Raw genomic sequence first — 22,491 nt, forward strand, 5'->3', positions numbered from 1 at the left:
GTACCCTGAGGAGTTTTCATTGTAAACAAACACAGTTGTGCAAAAATCCAGTGTTTTTCAACCAAAACGCATTGTGTGCGACCGCAAGACTACTTGATCAACTTGTAGAAAACACTTGCAAAGCCTCAATTTGTGGGCTCCGAGAGTTGTATTGTTTTATCTCACAAAGTAGTCTTCTTAATCCTCCTTTTCTTATCCTGCATGTTAAAGCTCGTGACTGCCACCAACTGTTGGTAAATGAAAATAAATGTAAACTGTAAAAAAAAATATATATATATATATATATATATATAATTTTTTTTTTTTTTTTTTTTTTTTTTTTTTTTTTTTTACAGTTTACATCAATGTGAGGTTTGGACTCAAGGTTGTTAAAGCTGGTGTGCCAGCTGGTTTGTTACAAAGAGCTGTCTGAAAATGCGCCACTAGAAAATATTTAGAGATGGGGAGGGACATTCAAAAAGCACCTGGCAGGTTACTGGATGAACCACATGTCTGTCGTCGTCTTCAGCCAATCAAGTCACCTGCAGCTCAACCAGCAGTGGAGCCGGTTGGTGCATTAAATTATTGCGAAGCCAGCTGGAGAGGAGCGAAAACATATTTTCTGTTCTTCGCTCTTCTTTCAGAGAAATATATTCTCACGTTCCGATATGTTTCATGCAAAATAAAGCAGCGTGTACTTGAACCTCTCGAGGAGTCGTCATTGTTGTATCCAGAAAAAAACAGTAGTTCCTCAAAGGACACTCACTGGTGGCAACTCAAAAAGGTTCAGAGTCACTGAACTAGGCAAGCTGTATCAAGCTGTAGCATCATTTGCCACTGCTAGTCCCAGAAGTTAAAATTAAATTAGCATATTTCCCCCCCTAGATGTTATCTGTTATTGAAAAATATTCATGAATCACCATCTTACATTCAGTTTGTTTTTCCACATAGATCTGATCTAATCTAAAGAGGCTGGGGGCTAAATCCCAGCATAAAGGGGAAAAACCAGGCTACGCTAGTCCTGCTAAAATAGAGAATGAATCACTCATCTCTGCTTTTGACTGTGGGGGAGTTTGACTGATGTGGTGTGTTTAAGCTCCTTCTTAATCACATCTTAATGTATTAAACTGAAGATTGGTTCAAGGTATTCATTTACAGCGAGCAGACAGATACACATTCATTCACCTGAACTATGGACAGTGAATAAAGAAAATTCACTAAATGTTCTAGAACAAGTTAGTTGAAATGAAGAAAGCAAAAAAAATAAAACTATTTTCTATTTTCTCATCATATTCCACTTGTTTTCATCTTCCCTAACTTTATAGCTCTCTGCCTTTGTAGGGAATTTCAGAAACCGGCATTTAGTCAATCCTTTTCCGAACACCGATAAAACACATAATGCGGACAACGTGGTGACAGGATAGCAGCCTTGTTACAGTTCCATTGTGCAAAGGACGGAAGCACGCTCAAATCTGCATTATCATTTAATTCGTTTAATTATCAACCTCCCAGCATGCGTGGTTGCCATGGCAGCAAACAATGCAGCGCCGTCAGGTCTGCCGTGTGACATTCTGCACACCGCTCTATCGGCTTACAAGAAGTCTCCTGGCGCTCGTGCCCTAGCCCTCCACCTCATGCTCTGTCACAACAGAGAGAAACACGGAGCAAAGAAATTCAGGCTAACTGCCAACTCCCAGCCGTGCCGTTGGCTAAGACTGCAGTCTGATTGGAGCGGCACCAGAAGGAGGATGAGGCTTTAATGCCGCCGTAAAGCAGTGTGAGAAACAGCTAGGGAGGCCGCCGGAAGACCCCGGATAAATCTCCATCCTTTCAAAAATAGATAAGGTCAACCGCTGTCAACCGTTGGCCGACCTCGTGAGATGGTTGCTAAATGTGCCCGTACATGAGGTTGCGCACCACCATTAAAACACCCTCGAGAGGCTGAAGTGTCTGCTGTTTTATTGTCTCACTGTGACACTCAATTAATCAGCTGAAGCCACTAATTGGTTAGATCATCTGATGTAGGCTGTGATTCAATCTGAGGAGTGAAAGAACAGACCCGGTTCCTAACATGACTGTGGCGCTCAAACACATCTTTTTTTTTTTTTTTATTCCTTAATTAGTGCTGACCTCATCACAATGTCATGTTTATGGCTCACCTGTCAAAGACATAAACAACCGCAATGTCCCAGATGATATACAAACAATTAAGGCCAAACTGAGACAAACTGTTGATGTCGACCCTTTTTTGTATTTTTCTGTTTTTTTGTTTTTTTTTTGTCAGATTGCGGGACGACCGGCAGCAAAAAGTCGGGGGGTGACGTGCGGCTCCGACTCAAACCAATGACACCGCAAAGACATTGCGTGCGCCGAGCCGACCCGCTGAGCCGTAGCATGTTATTTTTTCATAGAGTCACAGATGTTGAGATAAAACGAGGGTGGGTTGAGTGACACGCACCTGCCACCAGGAGCTGTGCAGGTCGGCAAACATCAGTTCAATGACATCCCCCGCGTGAATGCTTAGTGGGGGCCCGCACTGGGGACAGGGGATGCCACTGTAGTCTCTGATCACAACCATCCTGGGTAAACCTAGCAGACAGGGAATACAAATACATTTAGGCTCAAATTGTCAGACATTTAACCACAGGATAACACGCAGCATTTACAACAGCAGTGAGACCTTGTGGAGGTAGAGTCATTTCAAAAAAAATAAATAAATAAAAACTGCGACTGTGTATGAAAATGAAAAATACAAAGGGTTAGAGGAACAGCAGTTAGTGGAAAAAGAGGGTACTGATGAGATCTAGGAATTCATAGAAGGTGTGCTAGTTGCCCAGACTGTGAATAAAATGGAAAGCTCAGATATTCTCTGCCAGACTTGCCGCGTTACACCACATGTTAAAACATTTGATCAATCAGACATGAATATTTACGCAGGAGACGCTGAGGTGGAGGTAAAAGGAGAGCTGCATCTGTGAGTCTAATGCTTTTAAGTCTAAAGGGGCGCCTTTTCTCTCATTAGCTCCGACTGTAACCTGGACTACACACACAGACGCATTTTGATGTGTTTTTTATGTGATTCAATTTGCTTGGAGTTGAAAGCAGCGTTTCAGCGGTTTCTCTGTGAAAGTGTGTTGCAGCTCTCTTTCACCACAAAAGGCATCACGGGGTGGGGGGTTCTATATATCTACTCAAGTGCATGTTCAATTTGTGCTAAATAAAAAATATGATGAAACAGTGAAATTAAAGGGAAGATTTGATGGAAAAGTGGAATAGTTTCTGTATCGAACCTCCACTGAAGACTCCTCTTGTATAACAATAGCACTCGACCAAAACTATGGATTTGTATAGTGCGATATGGAGACTGTTCCTCAAATTAAGACACGAAACAACAAGAGGCCATCTTGTAATGGGATCATACCAGTCACGACGCCTGTCAATGGAGACGGATATCGTTGAGATTTTAGCAATGGCCCTACTCTTATTGATAATCCTTATCTCTTCAGTTCTGTATCCTTAATCATATTGGTTATTTTTCAATGCAAATTCATTTCTTTAAGAAAAATGATAATGTAGGAATAAAATATGGGGGAAAAAACAGGAATACAACAAAATATTTTAAGTACAACCCAACTATTTTGTTATAGAGCGGCAAAAGTAATACTTACACCAGCAAAATCACTATAAGCTCAATAATAGCTCAGTAGCAACATCATAACATGAGCTCACAACCATCTTCGAACTCAGCTTTCATTTTTATCTCAACTACACAACTGTAAAGCTCTGCGATTGCACATTTCACAGTTTTGACACCATCAAGCTGACAAACTCGAACAGAAATATAGACACCTGGCAAAGTGCTCAATAGAAAAAGAAGGACAAGTTCCGGCTACAATAGGTGCCTCAAGGACCACATTTTGCAACGATGACACACGGACTCCCAAGGTGGAAACGTCACCAGCCGACGGGGTCACGGCTGGGAAAGATAAATGAATGCAGTGTTTCCACTGTGTTTTCTACTAAGTTTTAAATTATGCTTGACGTACATTTAATAACATCTAGTTGTGGCATCTTCTTCTGGAATAGTTTAATGGCACCCGACTGGAGAATTAACACCACCAAGCTGCTTATCTCAAAGAGGAATCTTTATGACGGTCAAGGACGGAAATAACAACAATACTAATTTTGCCTATTTACTCCAAATTTGGTTCAAATTTGCACTACATTTGGATGGAAACCAGGTTACGGATGAGTGTGGTTAGTTGTTGAGTTGTTCTCTCAATGCATTTCTCAGAGCGTTGAGCTCGACAGACACAGTTCTCCATCACAACTCCATTGTATTGGCTTCTCAGATCCAGATGAGTCAGAAGATGCATCTACGTACAACCAAAACTATTCAGACATCACTCTAGGTTAGGTCACCGTCCGAGGCACTTCAGCACAACTGATCTCTTACATGTTCGTCAGTGTGGACGCCCCGAAAATCTTCTTAAACGAGGTCTAAATGGCCCGAGTGGCACCACCCTAAAAAAGCAGCAATTTGCTCTCGCAGAAAAAAATCCATCTCTTCTATTCCTGTAAGATACAGCTCCGATACTCCCTCAGCGTGACAAATACAGCCACGAGCATCCGGCTCAGGCTGAGACTAAACACCCCTGCCAACTTTAAAGACACGGTCGCTTACTCTCCCCAGACTCACACATCCAGACACATCTCCCGCCCTCCAGCCACGGCTCCCCTGCAAACCTGCCCGGGGAAACTATTAGCTGACGGTGACCCCAGATGAATGGGATATCTCGCATGCATGTTTTTAATAAGAACAATGAGCGAGGATGTCTTTCTCATAAAGCCCCTTATGGAAATTGATTTATCACAAAGGCACAGCACAGCGGTTGAGGCTGAGGCGTATAGACTGCTGGAAGTGCTTTTCTGCCAGCATTTCTCCTGCCGCCATCCTCATAATGATTCCACCCACTCCAATTCATCTCAATGCCGTCTTGGGTTTAGGCATCGCAGCATGCGGTGCTGGAAAAGGTCTTTTTTTGTGCTCCGATTAAGGATTCCTTCTGCATCCTGTTATTCATTGGTTATTTTTACACAAACATATTTGTCATGAGGAAACTGTTGTTATTCATTTCCTCCTTTGAACCCTTTGTATGCGCGTGAGAAATTCACGTCGGTGGATTTCGAAGAAAACATCTTCAGGGTTTCGTTTATTGTCTTTTTTTTAAAAAAGAACAAATCGTGTAATATTTTATAAAAAAAAAAAAAAGAAGAAGTGAGCAGGGGGGAAGAGGGAGGCGGTGTATGATAACATCTGAGAGTTAGCTTTCAACCACTATCTAACTCCTCCAGGTCTCACTCTGGCCCCTGACTAACCATCTCCTTTTCATCCTGCCTGTGTTTCTGTTTTGTTACAGAACCGAGATGAAAGCGGCTTAAGAGGTACCACGTAAAGCCCTTGGCGGGTTCACTAAAGTGGGGAAGTGGTCAAGCCATACTGACCTGGGTCTGGTGGTGTTGTGCTTTCCTGTGGAAGAAGAGAGAGAACGTGAGCACAACAGAGAAAATAAAAACAAGAAAATGAGGAAAGAAGAAAGAATTATGGAGAGGGGGCGAAGAGATGAATATATGGAGGGGTCATTCTTGCTTCTTGTGCAGGATCAACCTGACCTGAAGAATGAGTCACACTCATAATACAACAATCTCTCAGGGAGACTTGACACATGTGTGATCTAACCAGTGTGAGAGGAAAGACTGCATCTGAAGACAAAATGCATCAATCCTGGAATATTTTATCCTCATTTTTAATGGTTATTAGTATTTTTTCTTGATGTGGTGTCACATATTGAAATGCCCGAGAAGCAAAATTTGAATGAGGACTCATTTCAAAAGTAAAAGCATTTATCATTTTCATCATTTTCTACCCAAATGACAGTTGTTTTACGTGGAGCCTTCAAGGGCCTGCGTGCAGGACTGAGGTGGAATTAGTGTCAGAAATGGAAAATTAAATTCATCATTCTGTTTTCATTAGTGTGTAATCAACTGAGTTGAATCATTTCAAACTAAGTAGGACCCTCTTCCACAAAGTCTGCCGTGTTGCACCACCGTGTTTTTTATGGAAGCCCAGAATGTACAAAGCCTTACACACTGAAAGCAGCCATGGCAGGGGAGGGTGAGACAGGGTAGTTTGTCCTTTGCGTGCAATCTGCCCCCAGAAAAACTAACCACATCCTACGCATTTTACCCTATAAGTCCGCAACAGGAATAAGAACAGTCACATTTAAAAAGTTTCACAATGCTTTGTTACCCATGATCAATTTCAAGAGTGCCCCCAAAAGATTAAATGATGTCTGCTAGTACATTATTTTCATTTTCTAGTTTGAAATGTTGTGCTAACACAATCACAAATTGTAAACTGGAAGCGTTGCAAATGAATGAGATGGAATTTGTTGTTTCATATTCTCCGCAAATTATCCATAAGAATAAAGGAACATTGAGAGAACTATTCAAACCCCTCCGTTTACTAAGCCTTTACCAGCATTACCAACAGTTGACCTGACTGATGTGGGCAACAAACTCCTTTTGTCGATAGCTACCTGCACCCGAACCTGCTCTGTGATACCTGCTGTGTTATGCTTCACTAATTATGTTCTCTTTGGTGTCTAAGAAGTCAAAGAAGAGAAAGAGTGCAGGTCTTACCTTGGGCTTCGGCTTGGCAGCATCTGCAGTCGAGTTAGAGACAGACACAGTGTGAGGAATACGGTATCAGCGCGCGGTGGCTTCCTGACATACAACCTCAACTGTCAACCTCTGCTGGCCCTCATCACGCCTCAGAATGCATAAAGACCACAGCGCGTCTGCCAAGATGGCTTGTCAGCGGCCTGGGCTGCCTTTAGCTGTCTGTGTATTCAGGGAGGGCAATGTACCTGAGGACCCAGACTGGCGACAAAGAGCTAAAGCTTGACACAGAAGTACAATGCAACAACTGCTAAGTATCTATACGGCATAGTTTAGCTTTTGTATCTCATCAGCTACAAACAAATGTACAAAGCCCCAAAACAACATCATGTGCAATGTGCTGTTTTACTTTGAGGGGGACGTAAGGACCTGTGCTAAAGTGTGAAACTGAGGTCAAAAGGTAAACACATACCATAAATATTTACAACAGATTTCTTAGTATACCATCTGTTAGATATCTTATGTGCAAGGCTGGCAATCTGGCATCAGTATGTGGCGCTAACGCTCAGGGAGGGCCACAAATGTAAAGAGATCAGTCTCCAGGGGGCATGAATGCACTCAGCAAATTTCATGGCAATCTGCCTTTTAGATTTTGGTATTTTGCGCATATGATTTGAAATAGTGGCCTGATGGTGGCGCTAGATGAAAAGGTCACCCAAAAAATTAGGAAGTACTCTCTGAGGGGAATCATAATACACAGCAAATATCATGGAAATGATGCCATTACTTTTTCGAAAATAGATTGTTTAAAAAGTGAAACACAAATCAGTTTGGGAGCCCCCCCCCCCATCTCACCTGTTCTCCCACAGATTCCCAGTCGGCCCAGACACTCCTTGTGAGCCCCCAGCCCACATTTCATACAGAGATAACCCTGGTTGAAAATGCCCCTGGACACAATAAAACACAGGATGTATTTCGTCTGCTTAAGAAAAACACCTTGACATTTTGAAATTTCAGGCTTCTGTCACAGTCTCGAGATAAGAAAAATGACTCCAGAAATGTCCTTCAGCCTCCCAAAAAACCATAAAATTGATGGCGTCTGCTGAAAAATGAGACAGCTAACAGTCTGTAGTGCCTGTTTATTACAATTAAGCGAGAGGCTAAATTTCCCAAACATTCTTTTTCTTAAACTGTTCGAGGAAAACTGACTGAAGACAAGACAGAATGTGAAATGTCATGGTGCTCCCTTTAAACCTTCAATATGAAAAAAAGATTTGAAACTGTATTTTCATAAGAACAGTGAAACACCATCAGCACAGTAACATACGATTTGCCACCCTAGAGTAATGTGTGTTGTTACAGTTCCCTGTCACCCTGTCTGAGACGCATTATTGAGTCCCATGAAGAAGCGTTTTTAACACATCCGAAAGAGCGTCTGTTCACGCTCAATATGTTACCTGAGCAGGAGGTGACAAAAACTACAGGAAGTGATCCTTTCAAAGGTGTGCATCTTGAACTGGTGAGAGTTGTGGTTCGCTTTCTCTGGTCGGATATTTGATCTGAGATAGGAAATAAGAGCAAAACATATTTCAGTGAAAACTCTGTGATTGGGTGGGACAAAATATCATTGTGGCAATGTGAACCTTGCGATTATCGTGCGATTATTGTTTATTGGCACCAAATATTTTCTGTGAAACTGACAGCAGCAATAAGTACTTAATTCCTCAGCTAGAATGATATTGTGTTGATGTTGTCGATAATTGTCTTGCAATGTTACAATTATTGCAGAATCATATGGGATCGTGAGTCGCTCTCTGTTTCCCACCCATACTCTGTGAGGCTGAGTACCTGGGCATTTTAATTAGTAATGAACTTAAGTACAATTTTGAGCTTTATAATTCCACTCCACCACTCAAGTGAACTCATCATATGCAATATGCATACATGTATGTACTTGTACTTTCGATACATAAGTACATTTAATATCAGAAAATGACTTTTGTTATTTAAGTACTCGGTAACAAAGTTCTTTTAACTCAAGAACTAATCATTTGGATGACTTTTAATTTTAGGTATTATCTTGATATAATATCTTTACTTGTACAACTTCTGGGTTCCTATTATAACACTGCTTTTTGTTTTACAACGCACTCCGCACTCAAAAAGCAGTAGAGCAGAGGTTAACGGGAAAGTAATTAGTTAAAGTATTGAACAAACTTGTGAGCTAATGATGGCTGCAGGAGCTCTGACTGAAGACAATATCGTGGCAATCAATCCAAAAGTCATAGAGACTATTCACCCAAAACCACAAAGGTCAACTTCATTTTGGCACCAAAAGAAATGTCAGAGGATCATCGAAGTCAATTGGTTTTATGTGCTATAGACCATCTAGCAGATCCTGAGACCCAACTCTCAGGATAACAGAAAGGTTTGACCTGCTGATGGTGCTATAGGCAAAGGCAGGGCATCATCAAGTCGTTCGGGTTCATCCTCTGTGGACCACGACTGTCTGTACACAATTTTATGGTAAGTCATTTGAAATGTGTTGAGATATTTCAGGTTAGACCCAAATGGTCTTTTGACTGAATGACAGATGAAAATTGCCAGAAAGCCATGTAGTTAGCATGTGTTGATTTGATTTGTGTGTGTCTCCACCGTGGCAATCATGTTGCATGCGTGCGTATCCATGGAGAGCACTCGAGTCAGCCTGATTTTGAAGCCGCGTGTGTTCAAACATGAGAGGGGAAAACATGCATGGCAGAAATAAGCAGCCTTTCTGGAACGCAAACAAACACCACTGGCACAAAAAAAAATGCCTTTTTGTGTTGAACGCACCATAAAGAAGCCACTTAAACTGAGTGCTCCCATAAGTGAGTCCTTCATCAGGAGCCCACATCCTCTTTACAGGTACGATTTTCACTTTCTGAATGGGCCCCTTCTGGTGTCATTACCCAATGCACAGAGGCACACATAGCTGTTTTCAGACACAAACAACTGCACCTGTGGCAAAAACAGCTTCAAGAAGTGGGTGACAAAAGTCGACTCTAAACTGTGGACGTGTTTATGAAGGTTCTCAGTCATCCAGGTCCTAGTAATTAAACTGGACTTGTTTCAGTTTCTTGAAGACGGCTCACCTCTCATTCCAAGAGGCTTCTTCAGTTCTAACTAACTGGAGGGGAGATTGCAGGCTTTTAAAATCTGTGTGGGAGTCTCCTTACAGAAACACATGTGAGCTCTAAGTTTCAGGAACTCAAAGCTCAAGAGAAACTGAAGCAATTCCCGATGCCTACGATACAGCACTTAAGAGTCTAAATTTGTGGATTGCACTTTAGGTCTTTAGCGTGGCTCAAGGGCATCGTGGTCATGTAGGTTTATGACCTCACACATCAGAGATTGCTTTAAAGGAACAGTTCTCCCAAAAAAAGAATCTTCAGTCATTATCTCCTCAGCTTGATACCGATGGGAAGCTTGGTGAAGTTTTATAGTCCACGAGATACTTCTGGAGCTTCACAGCAAACTAGCATTGCTGCATTTCTTTCAAACAACTCAAGTAGATAGGGACTTGTCTGGAAGCCCTGAGACACTCAAGTGATTTGAAAAGATGCTATGGACACCCTTTTACACTATTTACACCCTTTTAAACGCTCTTCCGTGTAGCTGCTACGCTATAAGCGTCGGCACACAGTCGTCTGGAGTGGATGCACATTGAGGGTGTAAATAATGTCTTTCCACACCAATTTGAGATCTTAGATCTTACAAAGAGTTGGATGAAGAGCCATGTGGAGCCATTTTGTTGGTTTTGTTGGTTGTGTATTTACATCTTAAACAAGTCTGTGGTTTTTCAGTTGTTTAAGAGAATGACGAGTAGATAACGACTTAATCATATGTTTCGGGTGAACTCATCCTTTAAGTTCAAGTTAGGGACCGAGAGTCACTTAAATTGCCCACTGTTTAACGTTCATCCCCACACTCTACATCACTTTGCTGCAGTGCATATACACACGCATCTATACAAGTGACTTTGAGAAGTGAAAAATGTGTTCAGGAAGGCCATAGCAGGTAGTCAGCATGCATATCAGGGATGTTTCCACACATATCCACCCAAAAACACAAAAGCATTTGTTCAGTCAATCAGAGCGTGATGTCAAAACAACACTGTATTCTCCCGAATCAACATAACAAAGGATGCAGACAGGGTATCTGCCTGAGAAAAAGTCTCCCACTGTTACAAAATAATACAAAAGATATACCTCCATAAAGCACTGATTTGAGGAAACATAGAGGCAGAGTGACTTCTTTGTAGTTTTGCAGCTCTTTGGAGCAGTTTATGTGTGTGTGTGTGTGTGTGTGTGTGTGTGTGTGTGTGTGTGTGTGTTTGTGTGTGTTTGTGTAGGTGTAGGTGTAGGTGTGTGCGTTATCGTTCCGTTGTCAGCAGTGTTTGCTGATTACAGCGGGGCCTGATCAAACAGTGCACATGAAAGAGTCAACACCTATCTCGGCCTTGGAATAACATGCATGCGAACAAAGGCAAACAAACACCGCGCACACGAGCGCACAGCACTTTTTTTTTTTCTGTTGTTGTTGTTTTTTTCCTACGATGCCCACGCTGGTATTCTGCGTCGATTACAAATCGCCGTGACTGCGGAGCGTTCTCGTTCACGCGTGTACTCACATGGCCATTTCAAACTGATCCAGCCACTTCTTCTTCAGCTCCCTGGTTTTAAAAAAGAGCTCGAAGCCAGTGTGTCCCTGCTGGTGAGTCACGTAGAAGCCGTAGCACCACTGTGGAGGTGAGAAGGAAGACAGCAATCAAACATGTATTTTCTAAGGAAGACATACGTATTTTTGGCCAATAGAATGGAGAGTTACATCACAATAGTTTATACTCCGATTATTGTACTCTGAAAACTTCTCATTTGTGTCGTGTATCTCCAAATCCCATAGCAATTTGTTATGATGTGGTTGTAGGTTGAAGTGTAGCCAGTTCTTACTCAATGTATGCTAAAATAAGTGCACTATTTCAATTACCTGGGGATGGCTAACAATCATGATACACAATAGCAAAAGCAAAACACAGTAGGGTCAAAATACTTTCCTTTTGCATTTCAGAACCTTTAAGCTTGTTGTTTGCCTCGCTTGAAAGTTACTTGTCGATATTATCTCCCTGATCGCTATCCACCATATTGTCACATCGTCTAGCATGTCGCCTATTGTGTCCTCGCAGACAAAGACACACTAATTAAATTGTCTAGCCTGATTTATGGTGATCTCGAAACAATTAAAAATATTGTGACGCCTGGTTCTAATTGAAATCTGCCCGGCCACTCCAGCTACATCGAGCCGACCCCAAAGATGCTAATCATCCACTTTTTTTGTTTTCGTTCCTGCGACGACGACAGACTCTCTAAGACACCGCTCTCCACGATGTACAACCGCTACTGCCGTCCCTCTTAGCTGCAGTTCATGTGACAGACTAACCAGAGTGTGACGGCTGCTGTTTTTTTTTTTTTTTTTTTGTCAAAGTCGGGATGAGCAGCAGAAATCAGAGTTTAACCGGAGTTCTGCCCAAAGAGGACTTAAGCTGTGATGACAGTGAGGAAGACTCTGCTAATCTGCCTCGGAGGAGCCGAAGTCAGCGTTCGATCTTCCTCTTCCAAACACTAAATTTAGAAACGCCACCAAAAAAAAGCTTCTAAGTCACAGTTGCTATGATGTTGCATTGATTTTCCAGAAGAATCCTGCGTGTGAAAATACATAACCGCTGTTTGCTTGCTTTCTCCCACAGCTGGGAGAGAATCCACAGCCACTGCGGCTCTCGCGGTTTAAACGCCTCGCTCGTGTGAATATTTGGGGGGAAGATTTTCAATCAGTTCCCAAAACCTCTCGGCTTTTGCCACCCTAATCTGTTCCAGCCTGTTGTGTCATATCTAATAACAGGGGAAAAGTGGTGGGGTTTAGCCGTCAGTGATTGGCCGGCCCTGCAGAGTCCTGAGTGTTTTAGAGCTCTGCTGAGTGTTAAATCATTGATGACTGTGTGGGTGCTCAGTGGCACCGCATTCACACTCTGAAGTTTCATTTAGCAGAAAATGATATATAGCTATAAGCAGCCTTGGAGGACTGCGCACATTCATCACCTGATATTAGCATCTCCGTCCCACGCTGTGTGTGTTTTTGTGTGTGTGTGTGTGTGTGTGTGTGTGTGTGTGTCGAGGGCGTATGTAAGTGCACGGGATCAGGTTTGACTGTAAATATTTGTCTTTTTTTTCTGCGTTTACATGTGCAAGACCTGCTACGACTAAATTCTCGTACACGTCTGTGTCTTTTCTATGCCGCAATAGAAGGGAGAGGGAAAGGGAATGACTCTCGCGTGAAGAAAGGACGTTTGCGACACAGTAACACGCAAACACCCCAAGAAATCCCAACACATCACCATTTCACAAAAGGAGCAAATGAGGATGATAATGGGGTCCCCTTAGATTTAAAAAAAAAAACAAAACAAACAAACAAATCCACAGAGCCATCCCATTCTGGCAAACTGTCAGTTCAACACTATAGCAATCAGCAGCGGGGTGAGAAGACACCATCTGTGGCATCAACAAGACACCAACACGTCCCCCTCCACCACAACGCGGCCTGCGAGCGTTCCCACGAGGCGAAAAAACAGCGTGGTATTTTAACTGCAGGGGGGGGGGCAACAGGGGCCAGTGCCCTTGTTACTCTGAGTCCGGACCCCCATGTGGGTCCCCCCCAACGAGGAGTCTGCATCAATAATAATAATTTTTATCTGTGTCAACAACACTGACCCTACACCAGGAAAAGGAAAAGAAAAAAAGAAAAGATATCCCTCTACGATTCTCTCATTTAGGCGTCCAACATTTATTCCAGCGATAAAATCTGCAGCCGAAACAGATGTGGAACATTTCAACGTGGAGGCTCCGTTTTTTTTGCAAAATAAACTAATGAAAAACAATATTCAAAGCAATGCCGAGTGCATCAATACCACTATACGAGCGCCCCGTCCGTTTATTTATATGCATGAAAAGTACAGTGAGTTCTTTTCCCAACCGACTGACCTTCTTGCCCTCTCTGTCAGAGGTGGGGTTGTTTGTGATCTTGAAGTAGCTGAGGTCGAGGATGTCCTTCATCTCATAGTTGTCTCCCCTCCGCTTACAAACAATGGCGGCCACGTCAAACAAAAAGATGTGTCTGGAAAAATAAGGAGGCAGAATGTCACGCTGTTCTACTGCACTGTTGTCGAATAAAAGTAAATAAAGTCGGTCGCGTTAATTCAGACGAGGCCGCTTTTCATTTCATTCCTTTCTGTATGTTTGATCCTTGGACTAGATGAGAAATATATACCACTGATTTCATAGCAATACTTCCTCATGTAGTTTATTGAGCTTTGAAGCTGTTATCATATTTTTTTTTTCCCTGTATGTTTACCAGAGAAAAAGAACGTTTTGCACACCTTATGTGACAGGTGGGTGGAAAATACGGAAGTCATGAGGCAAAAATGAGCTCTTCGTCTCTGTCGACACTGTAAATGTAAATGTGCTCGGCAGCCACGCTTCCATATCAGACATTCACTATGTGATCTTCCCGCCCGCAACCCTATCTACATTCTCAGGACGATGAAGTAGAATAACCTGTCTTGTTTCCTCTTGTCAACGCTGGAGACCATGCGCACTTCACCATCCCCTTTTGGTCGACCATAGCTGATGAGGGGCTGATTCTGAAAGATAAAATAGCAGGGGGGTTAAAATAAATACGATGGGAATTATGTATGAAACACATGAGTTATTCTAAACTCGGTTAAAATGTGTCAAATTGCCATCTTTGGTCGCATCAATGTCTCATTTGTCTCATATTTTGTTTTTTTAAATTTGCAAAATATAGAGTTTTCTGAGAAAATCCAATGTTTTAGTTGTCGTTCATGCTCCAGAAAAGATGCCTCAAATATTTGAGATGTAAGCCAAAATGATCAAAAAAAAACAATTTCAGCAGAGGAACCTGACAGACCTCCATCGCACATTACTGTTTTCTTTCTCTCCTCCACACTGATGCAGAACAACATAGTTCTGACACCACCAGCTGATCAGCAACCACCGACTCTTGTTATCACCGATGACATTCACTCAAGTCACCAATTTGGTTCAATCAAGGCAAAGAGAAGAAGGTCTTTCTAACCTGACAAGCTCTTACTCATAATGCCTCGGCTGCTGGATGCGTTTTTTTTTTTTTTCCCCTCCAACCTGCCACACTCATCCTGTCAGCTGATTTCTGCCTTCACCACCTTATCTCATCCTGTTCTGCTTTTCTTATTGCCACTCGGCGATGGCGTATCTTGACTTATGTATGAGGTGTTTTCCATTTATTCTACCTCACATATGATATGCCTGTGTGGTAGCTGTGTGGTTCAAGAAAAGGGGATTTACCGTAGTCCACGCTGAAATCTAGATTCTCTCTTGCAGATATATAAAAAGCAGTTTGATTTGATATTTGAGATGTTCTTCGCTGGGACCCAGTTGCTGTTAACAATATATTTGATTTGTATGAGGCTGCAACCGACAACTGTTTTCCAATATTGATTGATTTGCTATAATTTCTCAGTTAGACGTCTTTGGTTAGATGACAAAAAAATATGAAAACACTGACACTGACAAATGCCTTTTTTTTTTCTTTTTCAAACCAATAGTCTATAACCTCAAGAGATTAACTTTACTATATCATGTGACAAAGGACAGATGCATGATTTAGATGTTTGGTACTTTGGCTTTGAACGTAATTTTTGTTATAATTTAGTTTCCATTTGACAATGTTTTTCAGACAATGAATTGGTCTATTCATCAACTGATCATTTAAGCTCTAAGCTCATAAAATGTCATGAAGATTATTCATCTTTCTTATCCATCAGAACACCATTTTGAAAAAAGGAGAAAGAAAAGCTAATCAAAAGAAACATTTTACAGAAAAAAAAATGCACATTTGATGACAATGATGTGGTAAAAATCAGTAAACTATGCCGACTTTTTTCCTGCGTTAAGCCTTCAAACCACTGAAGAACAGCTGTGTTGAAGTCTTTGTAACTGTCTGATTTCCAAGAACCGCTCCAAATTAGGAGGAAGGCTGACCTTGTCAGGCAAAACCTGACTTGCAAAGTGAACCGTCGATCAAAAAAGAAAACTTGTCTTCCTGATATTCTGCTCTCTGACAGGGTGCTTGCTAACCGAGGCTGATGGTTGTAGAAAAAGATTTTTGGTTTACCAGGTTTTCAATAGACCTCTGGTACTGGTCGATCTCCCTGAGAGTCTCATTATCTCTCTTCACCTCGTTCACATACTGAGCCAGGTCCTGGGCAACACGGACACACACAGACACACAAATACACACATTTTGTTGAGTTAGTTGAGTCTGGAGGAAGTGGAATATGCCCAAAATGTCAGGATGCATTCATTTGTAAAGCCTGGAACAAGAAAAGACCGACATACTGTGCTGTTCGTTTTGGCAAATGCACTTATTCAGAATGCACCTCTTTGCTTTCTTTGCTGAGAGTTTAATTATACTGATACTACTCTCAGCATAGAGACTGAAAACAGGATTAAACAGCTGGCCTGTTCAAAACCAATGAGAAACCACACATTTGTGTTGGTTTTTTTTGTTTTTTTTTCAGGCAACATAACTTGGTATCAATATCCTCCTCAACCTCTCTGCAAGAAGGCAAAGAAATGTACTTCATGAAAGATCGACAATTTAAAAAAAAATTTACAATTTTTCTTCAATTCCAATTTCAGATACATGTGTTAATGTGGTGCTGCGATAATCAAAGGCTTCCTTGAGCTGAGTATGCTGGTGGTTCTAACATAATGAGTATCAATTAGGCCTTCAAGTTGTCTAAAGTCGAAAAGCGAAAAGGGCATTCGCTAATGTGCATGTAAACGTAGAGGTTTATTAATTTACACCCATTTGTAGGAGAGAAACATGATGATTTATGACTCTTTTTTTTTTTTTTTTTTTTTCCCCAATCTAATGAAAGTTGATATTTGAGTGGCGGAGCCTGTCTGGGAATTATCCTCTAAATCAGCCCGCTTTTGGCGACAAGCTGAAATCACAATGATTACAGAGCATTTACCATAAGTACTGCACTTACTTTCATGGCATCAAGAGCGATCTTCAAGTTGCTCTTGTCAGCGGCATCGTGAGTGTGTTTGACTAGCTCCTGTCAGGAGGGGGAGAGAAGACAAACGACGCACATGAAATTCACACCCGGGCAAACATTGGAGCAGTGGGATTACTGTTGCAAGGTTTCTTTTAAGTGCCGTTTGTGTAGCAGGACGGCCTTTGTTTGCGGTCGCAGTCATGAGGCAGAAATTTGGCTTCAGTTGATCTTTTTTTTTTTCTTTTTTACAACCGAAAGCCCACCTTTTTTAGAAGACAGCTCATTTTCCTAATCGTATTCGAGGGCAGAAAAGGGTCTGTGGGCGCGGACTGGCACGTGTGCTTCAGTCGCTTAATTGAGCTGACGGATAAATAGGATTTCTCCTTCTTTTCATTCATACAAATACTGCCAAATGCCAGAAAAAGGGAAGATAAGCAGATTTTTTTTGCCTGACATCAACCTCCCAGCACCCACACATGTGTTCCTTTAATTACTCAGTAAATGGACGCTCTTGTTGGGAGAGTAACCTGCACAGAGGCACCGTGAAACCTGCAGTCTCCTGCTGAAGACAACACCAGACAAACAGCAAAGGAGGCGTGCAACGAATAAACCTTAAACGAGTCCAGGCTGCGTTATTCCAGCGGCACGTTTAATAGAGCATCCTAACATAAAACTGAGGCAGTTAATGGATAGTTTGACATCAGTTTCACAAGTGTTCGTGGATATCATGTTGGGGCATCATTCTTAATTTTCTGTTGTGGCTTGCATTTCATTTTTGCTTAATTCTAGACAGATGCTGCTTGTTAAGGAGCAGTGCCAGCACAGTGTTTGTTCTGTACTATGTGCTTTGTATGGTAAAAAAAAATATATATAACATAAGATGGTTGGTAGAGTCACTGCAGGCTATCTTACACTTCATTACCACTTTGATATCTCTGAAGATGAAGAGATTAACTATTCCCTTTTTACCACCCCCCCCCCCTTCCCAAAGCCTCTCCTCAGAGAACACCCACGATCAGCACACTTGCCGTGGACGCCGTTAACCTCCACAACAATTCAAAACAGCTCTCTGGTCATTGTCCTCGTCTGCTCCGCCAGCTACAGTTTGACCTCTGATTCATACTAACCGGGGGAGACGATGTCACAGTTATCAGCAGGCAGTGAGATTGGAGGGGGGGGGGGGGACTTTAAAAGGTCTGCATGTCTGGTTTCCTGCCGACGCAAGAGTGCAACCGCTTTGCAATAATTCATAAAAAATCAATAAATGATGCAATGAGAATTTCACTTGATCTATTTTGCAATCAGCTGACAGACGGCTTCCTCTCCTCTCACTCTCCAGGAATAAATGATCCTCAACGGAAACCCTGTTTGAGGGGGAAATTCTGGACGTTCTACAAAAGGTAGATTAAAATCGTGTCACTCCACTTCAGTTATTGTACTTTTTCCAAGTGGTGTGAAACATTGAGACTGAATGCGAGATCTCAATCACACTGATGGTGTTATTTCGCAGCATGGCTCTGCTGAGATTCTGTGGCAGCGGGGGGCCAACGTGAAGCAAACATGTGGAGAGTGTCGCCCTCAAGTGGCCACCCGTATACTGACAGAGACAGCTGCTATTACATTGGCAAAATTTCACAGTGCTCATCCCACACGAGGGAACAGTGCTTTCATTTATAGGAAAAAGTGATCAAATAAAATAGGCATGTGCTCGATTTCAATCCCTCCAACAACAGTTAAAATTAGGGCAATGTTGAGACTTATTCTAGGCTTTACAGCTACCGTTATGGTGTCCTGAAATAAGACTGCAGGCCCCAAATGTTCCAGGAGAGCCACTGACTAAAACCATTAGGTGTGCACAGAAAATCAGACCAAGAGTCAGGTTCAGTCATCTCATCTGAATCGCCGTGCTTTCTTTGAAAGCCATGCTTTTCTTTGTCTCATTTTGTTGTTGAACACTTTAAATCTGTGCAGCCATTCCACTGTCTGCACCTGAAGAAGCAGGTGATACTTCAGGACTCTCTGCATCGGGACAACCAGCAGGTCCCTCAGGGTAAACTTCCCGTTGTTGGCTCTCTTGGAGCACTCCTGGAACAAATACAACACACATATTTACAACAGCAAACTACGATGCATCCTTAGACGTATCCTTACAATACAATGTCATCCTTTGTTGAGACTTTTCCACAGGGGCGGGATGATCAAGACAAAAATCAATGTGTCTGCCTGAGCCTAAATGTTTCTGTGCTTGTTTTTGAGGCACAAACTTATCATAAACATAACTGTCATGTGAATTTGACACCAAACTGACAGCTTACAGTGGAATTATATAGAACATGTAGTTTAAACCTCCCACATTTATTATCTATCCTAGATAACATTGATTTAATAGAATCCACCATGCCTTTGGCCCTGCCTTTTATTATAGCAATTTGAAGGCTTTCATCAGCTCTTGAACTGCACTGTGTCTTTTATTGTTTTATTAAAACCTGTTGTATTTGAGTTTATTCTTCTATTTTTAACTCTTTTTTAATGTTTTGTTTCTTGATGTTTTAATACTTGTTTTTAATGTCTTTTAATGTAATGTGATGCCCCTGTTAAACACCTTGAGTTGCCTTGTGTCTGAACTGTGCTATACATATAAACCTGCCTTAAGTTATTTCAATTCAATGAGTGTGGTTAAGTGTTAAGCAAGTGTGGTATATATTTCTAAGTTTGTAATAAAATGCAATACCGTAAGTGTACTTTGATCTTAAATTGCTCTTCGTAGCTTATTTTTTTATTCTTATGTTAGTTTTATATTCTTCTTGTATTCTTATATTTTCTCTGTGTTCAAGCTTATCTTAAAAATACACGCTGTCATATGTGTCTAGTGCAGATACTAATCACTAGGGGGCACTAGAAAACTGGATCTGACCTGTGCACATGAGGGTGTGCATCTATATGTGTTAGTGACGGGACACTCTCTTCAGGTGTCTCACCTCGAGCTTCAGGCGGACGTCTTCTTTCTCTTTGCAGATGAGGTCTAAAACAGCGATGGCGATCTCCACCCGACTGCAGTAGAGCCCATAAATGAGCAGTCTACAATTCACGGGAAGCAAAGTTGATGAGCCGTTCCAAGAAAAGGACACTGAGTGAGTGTGCAGAGGGGCCGGACAGTGACACAGTGCTCACACAAAATCTGAAAGTGTCCCAGTATAACTCCTAAAATGTTGCAATCGTGTTACACATGATAAGGATGTGCCTCTCTGATAGAGAATCTGTCTCAAGTCATTCATCCACACTACACTGCGATACCAGTGAAAAGGAAATCCTCTCGCTGATATGTGATTATTTTTCAAAAAGCAATTGTGAATCAAATTCTACTTCTATCTAAACTTTGTAGTGCTGTAGGTGAGCATGCACTTTCATTTCTTTGTTTTTTATTTGTATTTATTTATTGCCCTTTAAATTGTAATCCAATTTAAAGGGCAATTAATTTTCACATTTATATGTGCTACAGGTTAAGTACTATTGACATTTCTACAGAACACATGATAACATGTTCATGTTACATGTTTATGATCTGACTGATATATCAGAAGGTGGAGGCGATGATGGTGGTGGTGGAGTTACAGGCAAGGGGGCTGCCAAGCCAGTCACCGCACATTTGTAACAGTAAAACATTTACATTCTTGGCATTTAGCAGATGCTTTTGTCCAAGGCGACTTACAGTAATTCATGCATTCATTCATACACTGATGGCGGTGGCTGCCATCCAAGGTGCCGACCAGCACATGAAGAGCAGTTTGGGGTTCGTTATCTTGCCTAAGGACACTTCAAAATGCAGACCAGGGGAATCGAACCAGCAAGCTTCCCAAAAAAGACACTGGCTCTGCCCCTGAGCCCCCACTACAACCATACCACTTGATATTTTAATGAAGACCTCAGAGAATTTCTAGCAGTTTTTGTGGCAGATTTTTGACATTAATTCAGGACCTGTCCCTTAAGCCAAAAAATGACATTGCCTAACCTGTAATCAGGTGGTTTATGCGCTTAAACCTAACAAGACCATAAGCACAGCTTTATTCTGCATTATTCTGATGAGTAGGTTGTATAACACACTAACAATAATGGTGTTCAAGAATACCTGTCTTTGTAGCTAATAAAAATCTGGTAGAGATTTAAGGCATTCTTGTTCAGGATGGATTCTTGCACATCAGCCATCAGGCTCTTGTGAACTTTGACCAGGTCCTGTAGCAGAGGGAGAAGAAATCAGCACCTGGATGTAAACATTTCATTTTCATGTCATGTGAATGGAAGGTGAAAGTTGCAGAACTCACCGGAATGTTGACAAAAACTTTGTCAATTTCAGCCGCAGAGAAGAATTTCTTCAGGGGATTCAGGAAATACTGGAGAGAGAAACCAATGGAGAATCTGATTGACACATTTCAGATTCACACACTTTTTTTATTATACAGCCAGAAGCAATCTTAATGGTAATTCATAGCAAGCGGTGATATGACTGTAACAGTGCATTCAGACTGAAACTAATACCAAGACTATATATTTGATATCAGATAAGAGGACTACAGCATGGCAAATCAGGAAACTATCAGGTGAGAATTCCCCTGAAATCTCCCTGAAATGGTGTCATGTGCATCACATTTTAATGCATGCCCTATTTACAGATTTATTCTTAATTTTGAAAAAAGTTTGATATCTCATGTTCATATATAATTCAGTCACTTAGATCAGACTATGAATTAACAATTCATAATCAAAAAACCCATCATTTAACATGTGTCATGTAAAAGTATATGATCTCAGCACAGAGGTGATAATCACAGGAAGTTCAGTACCTTCTCGATGGACTCCAGGGTTTCTGTGTATTTCTCCTCCGTCTGTTTGATTTCCGTCAGGCAGCAGCTCCGGACATCAACCTCTGCCTGCTTCTGGGAGGACACGCAACTTAGAAAACTGCTGCTTAAATATTACCTTCACACGGAGAAAAACATGATCTTCTTTTTCTATATTTTCATCTGCAGATAAGAGAGAGTGTGGGCGTGATCAGGATCAGAATACAGGGATGACATACATGTAAATCAGATCACATCAGACAATGGCCCAGATGGCTTGTTTTATCAGCAGTCCCAGGGAAGGTGTAATGTATTCCTTTTCTACTACTTTTATGTAGTTACACAACAGAACTGGCCAAACTGTAAGTAACAATGGTACCAAAATAGACCTCTGTGGTACTCCAAATGAATAACAGGGTTGGACATACTTGGACTTTATTTCAGTAACTTCATTATTAAAATCTATGAGTTTAAATAAATCAGTGAAGCTACCCAACAGAAGTGAAAAAAATAGCTTAAATTAGTTCCACCTTAAGCCTGTGGAATGGCCCCTGCCAATCTGTGTGAAATGTAGGTGTTGTTGACAAGTTACTGTGTGGTACAGTTTCTGTTTGATGGTGTTTGAGGACCTGGCCAGCGTCTGCACGCCTTTGCTTTGTTTGGTTTTGTTTTCACACTACAGCACAGCACATCTCATAGTGCTCACAAATTCACACTTACACTGCTGACAATCCTTACACACTCAACAATTTGCAGTCATCTATTCTGTTTGTTTAATTCATTACAATGAATTATTTCATTCGTAGAATATTCCTATCTATTGTGTCCATACTGTATTTG

General features: G+C 41.5%; 1 protein-coding gene across 4 annotated transcripts in view; it reads right to left on the reverse strand.

The window, feature by feature from the left end:
* The window catches only part of LOC119011648 (guanine nucleotide exchange factor VAV3-like), a 48,670-nt gene that overhangs the window by 13,386 nt on the left and 12,793 nt on the right, over nt 1-22,491 (reverse strand). For 2 of the 4 annotated variants that reach the window (XM_037084955.1, XM_037084957.1), the window contains exons 6-20: nt 21,655-21,747; nt 21,136-21,204; nt 20,943-21,046; nt 19,795-19,894; nt 18,806-18,901; nt 16,808-16,876; nt 15,925-16,011; nt 14,307-14,392; nt 13,734-13,866; nt 11,333-11,442; nt 8,118-8,219; nt 7,516-7,607; nt 6,682-6,704; nt 5,485-5,509; nt 2,438-2,568 (exon numbers count right to left, since the gene is read on the reverse strand). In XM_037084955.1, the coding sequence (XP_036940850.1) occupies nt 2,438-2,568; nt 5,485-5,509; nt 6,682-6,704; nt 7,516-7,607; nt 8,118-8,219; nt 11,333-11,442; nt 13,734-13,866; nt 14,307-14,392; nt 15,925-16,011; nt 16,808-16,876; nt 18,806-18,901; nt 19,795-19,894; nt 20,943-21,046; nt 21,136-21,204; nt 21,655-21,747 (1,320 nt within the window). Of the gene's footprint in view, nt 1-2,437; nt 2,569-5,484; nt 5,510-6,681; nt 6,733-7,515; nt 7,608-8,117; nt 8,220-11,332; nt 11,443-13,733; nt 13,867-14,306; nt 14,393-15,924; nt 16,012-16,807; nt 16,877-18,805; nt 18,902-19,794; nt 19,895-20,942; nt 21,047-21,135; nt 21,205-21,654; nt 21,748-22,491 lie in introns of all 4 variants that reach the window. The other 2 variants (XM_037084956.1, XM_037084958.1) reach the window with 2 other exon arrangements.

This window comes from Acanthopagrus latus, chromosome 21 (assembly GCF_904848185.1).
Source record: "Acanthopagrus latus isolate v.2019 chromosome 21, fAcaLat1.1, whole genome shotgun sequence".
NCBI classification, from domain to species: domain Eukaryota; kingdom Metazoa; phylum Chordata; class Actinopteri; order Spariformes; family Sparidae; genus Acanthopagrus; species Acanthopagrus latus.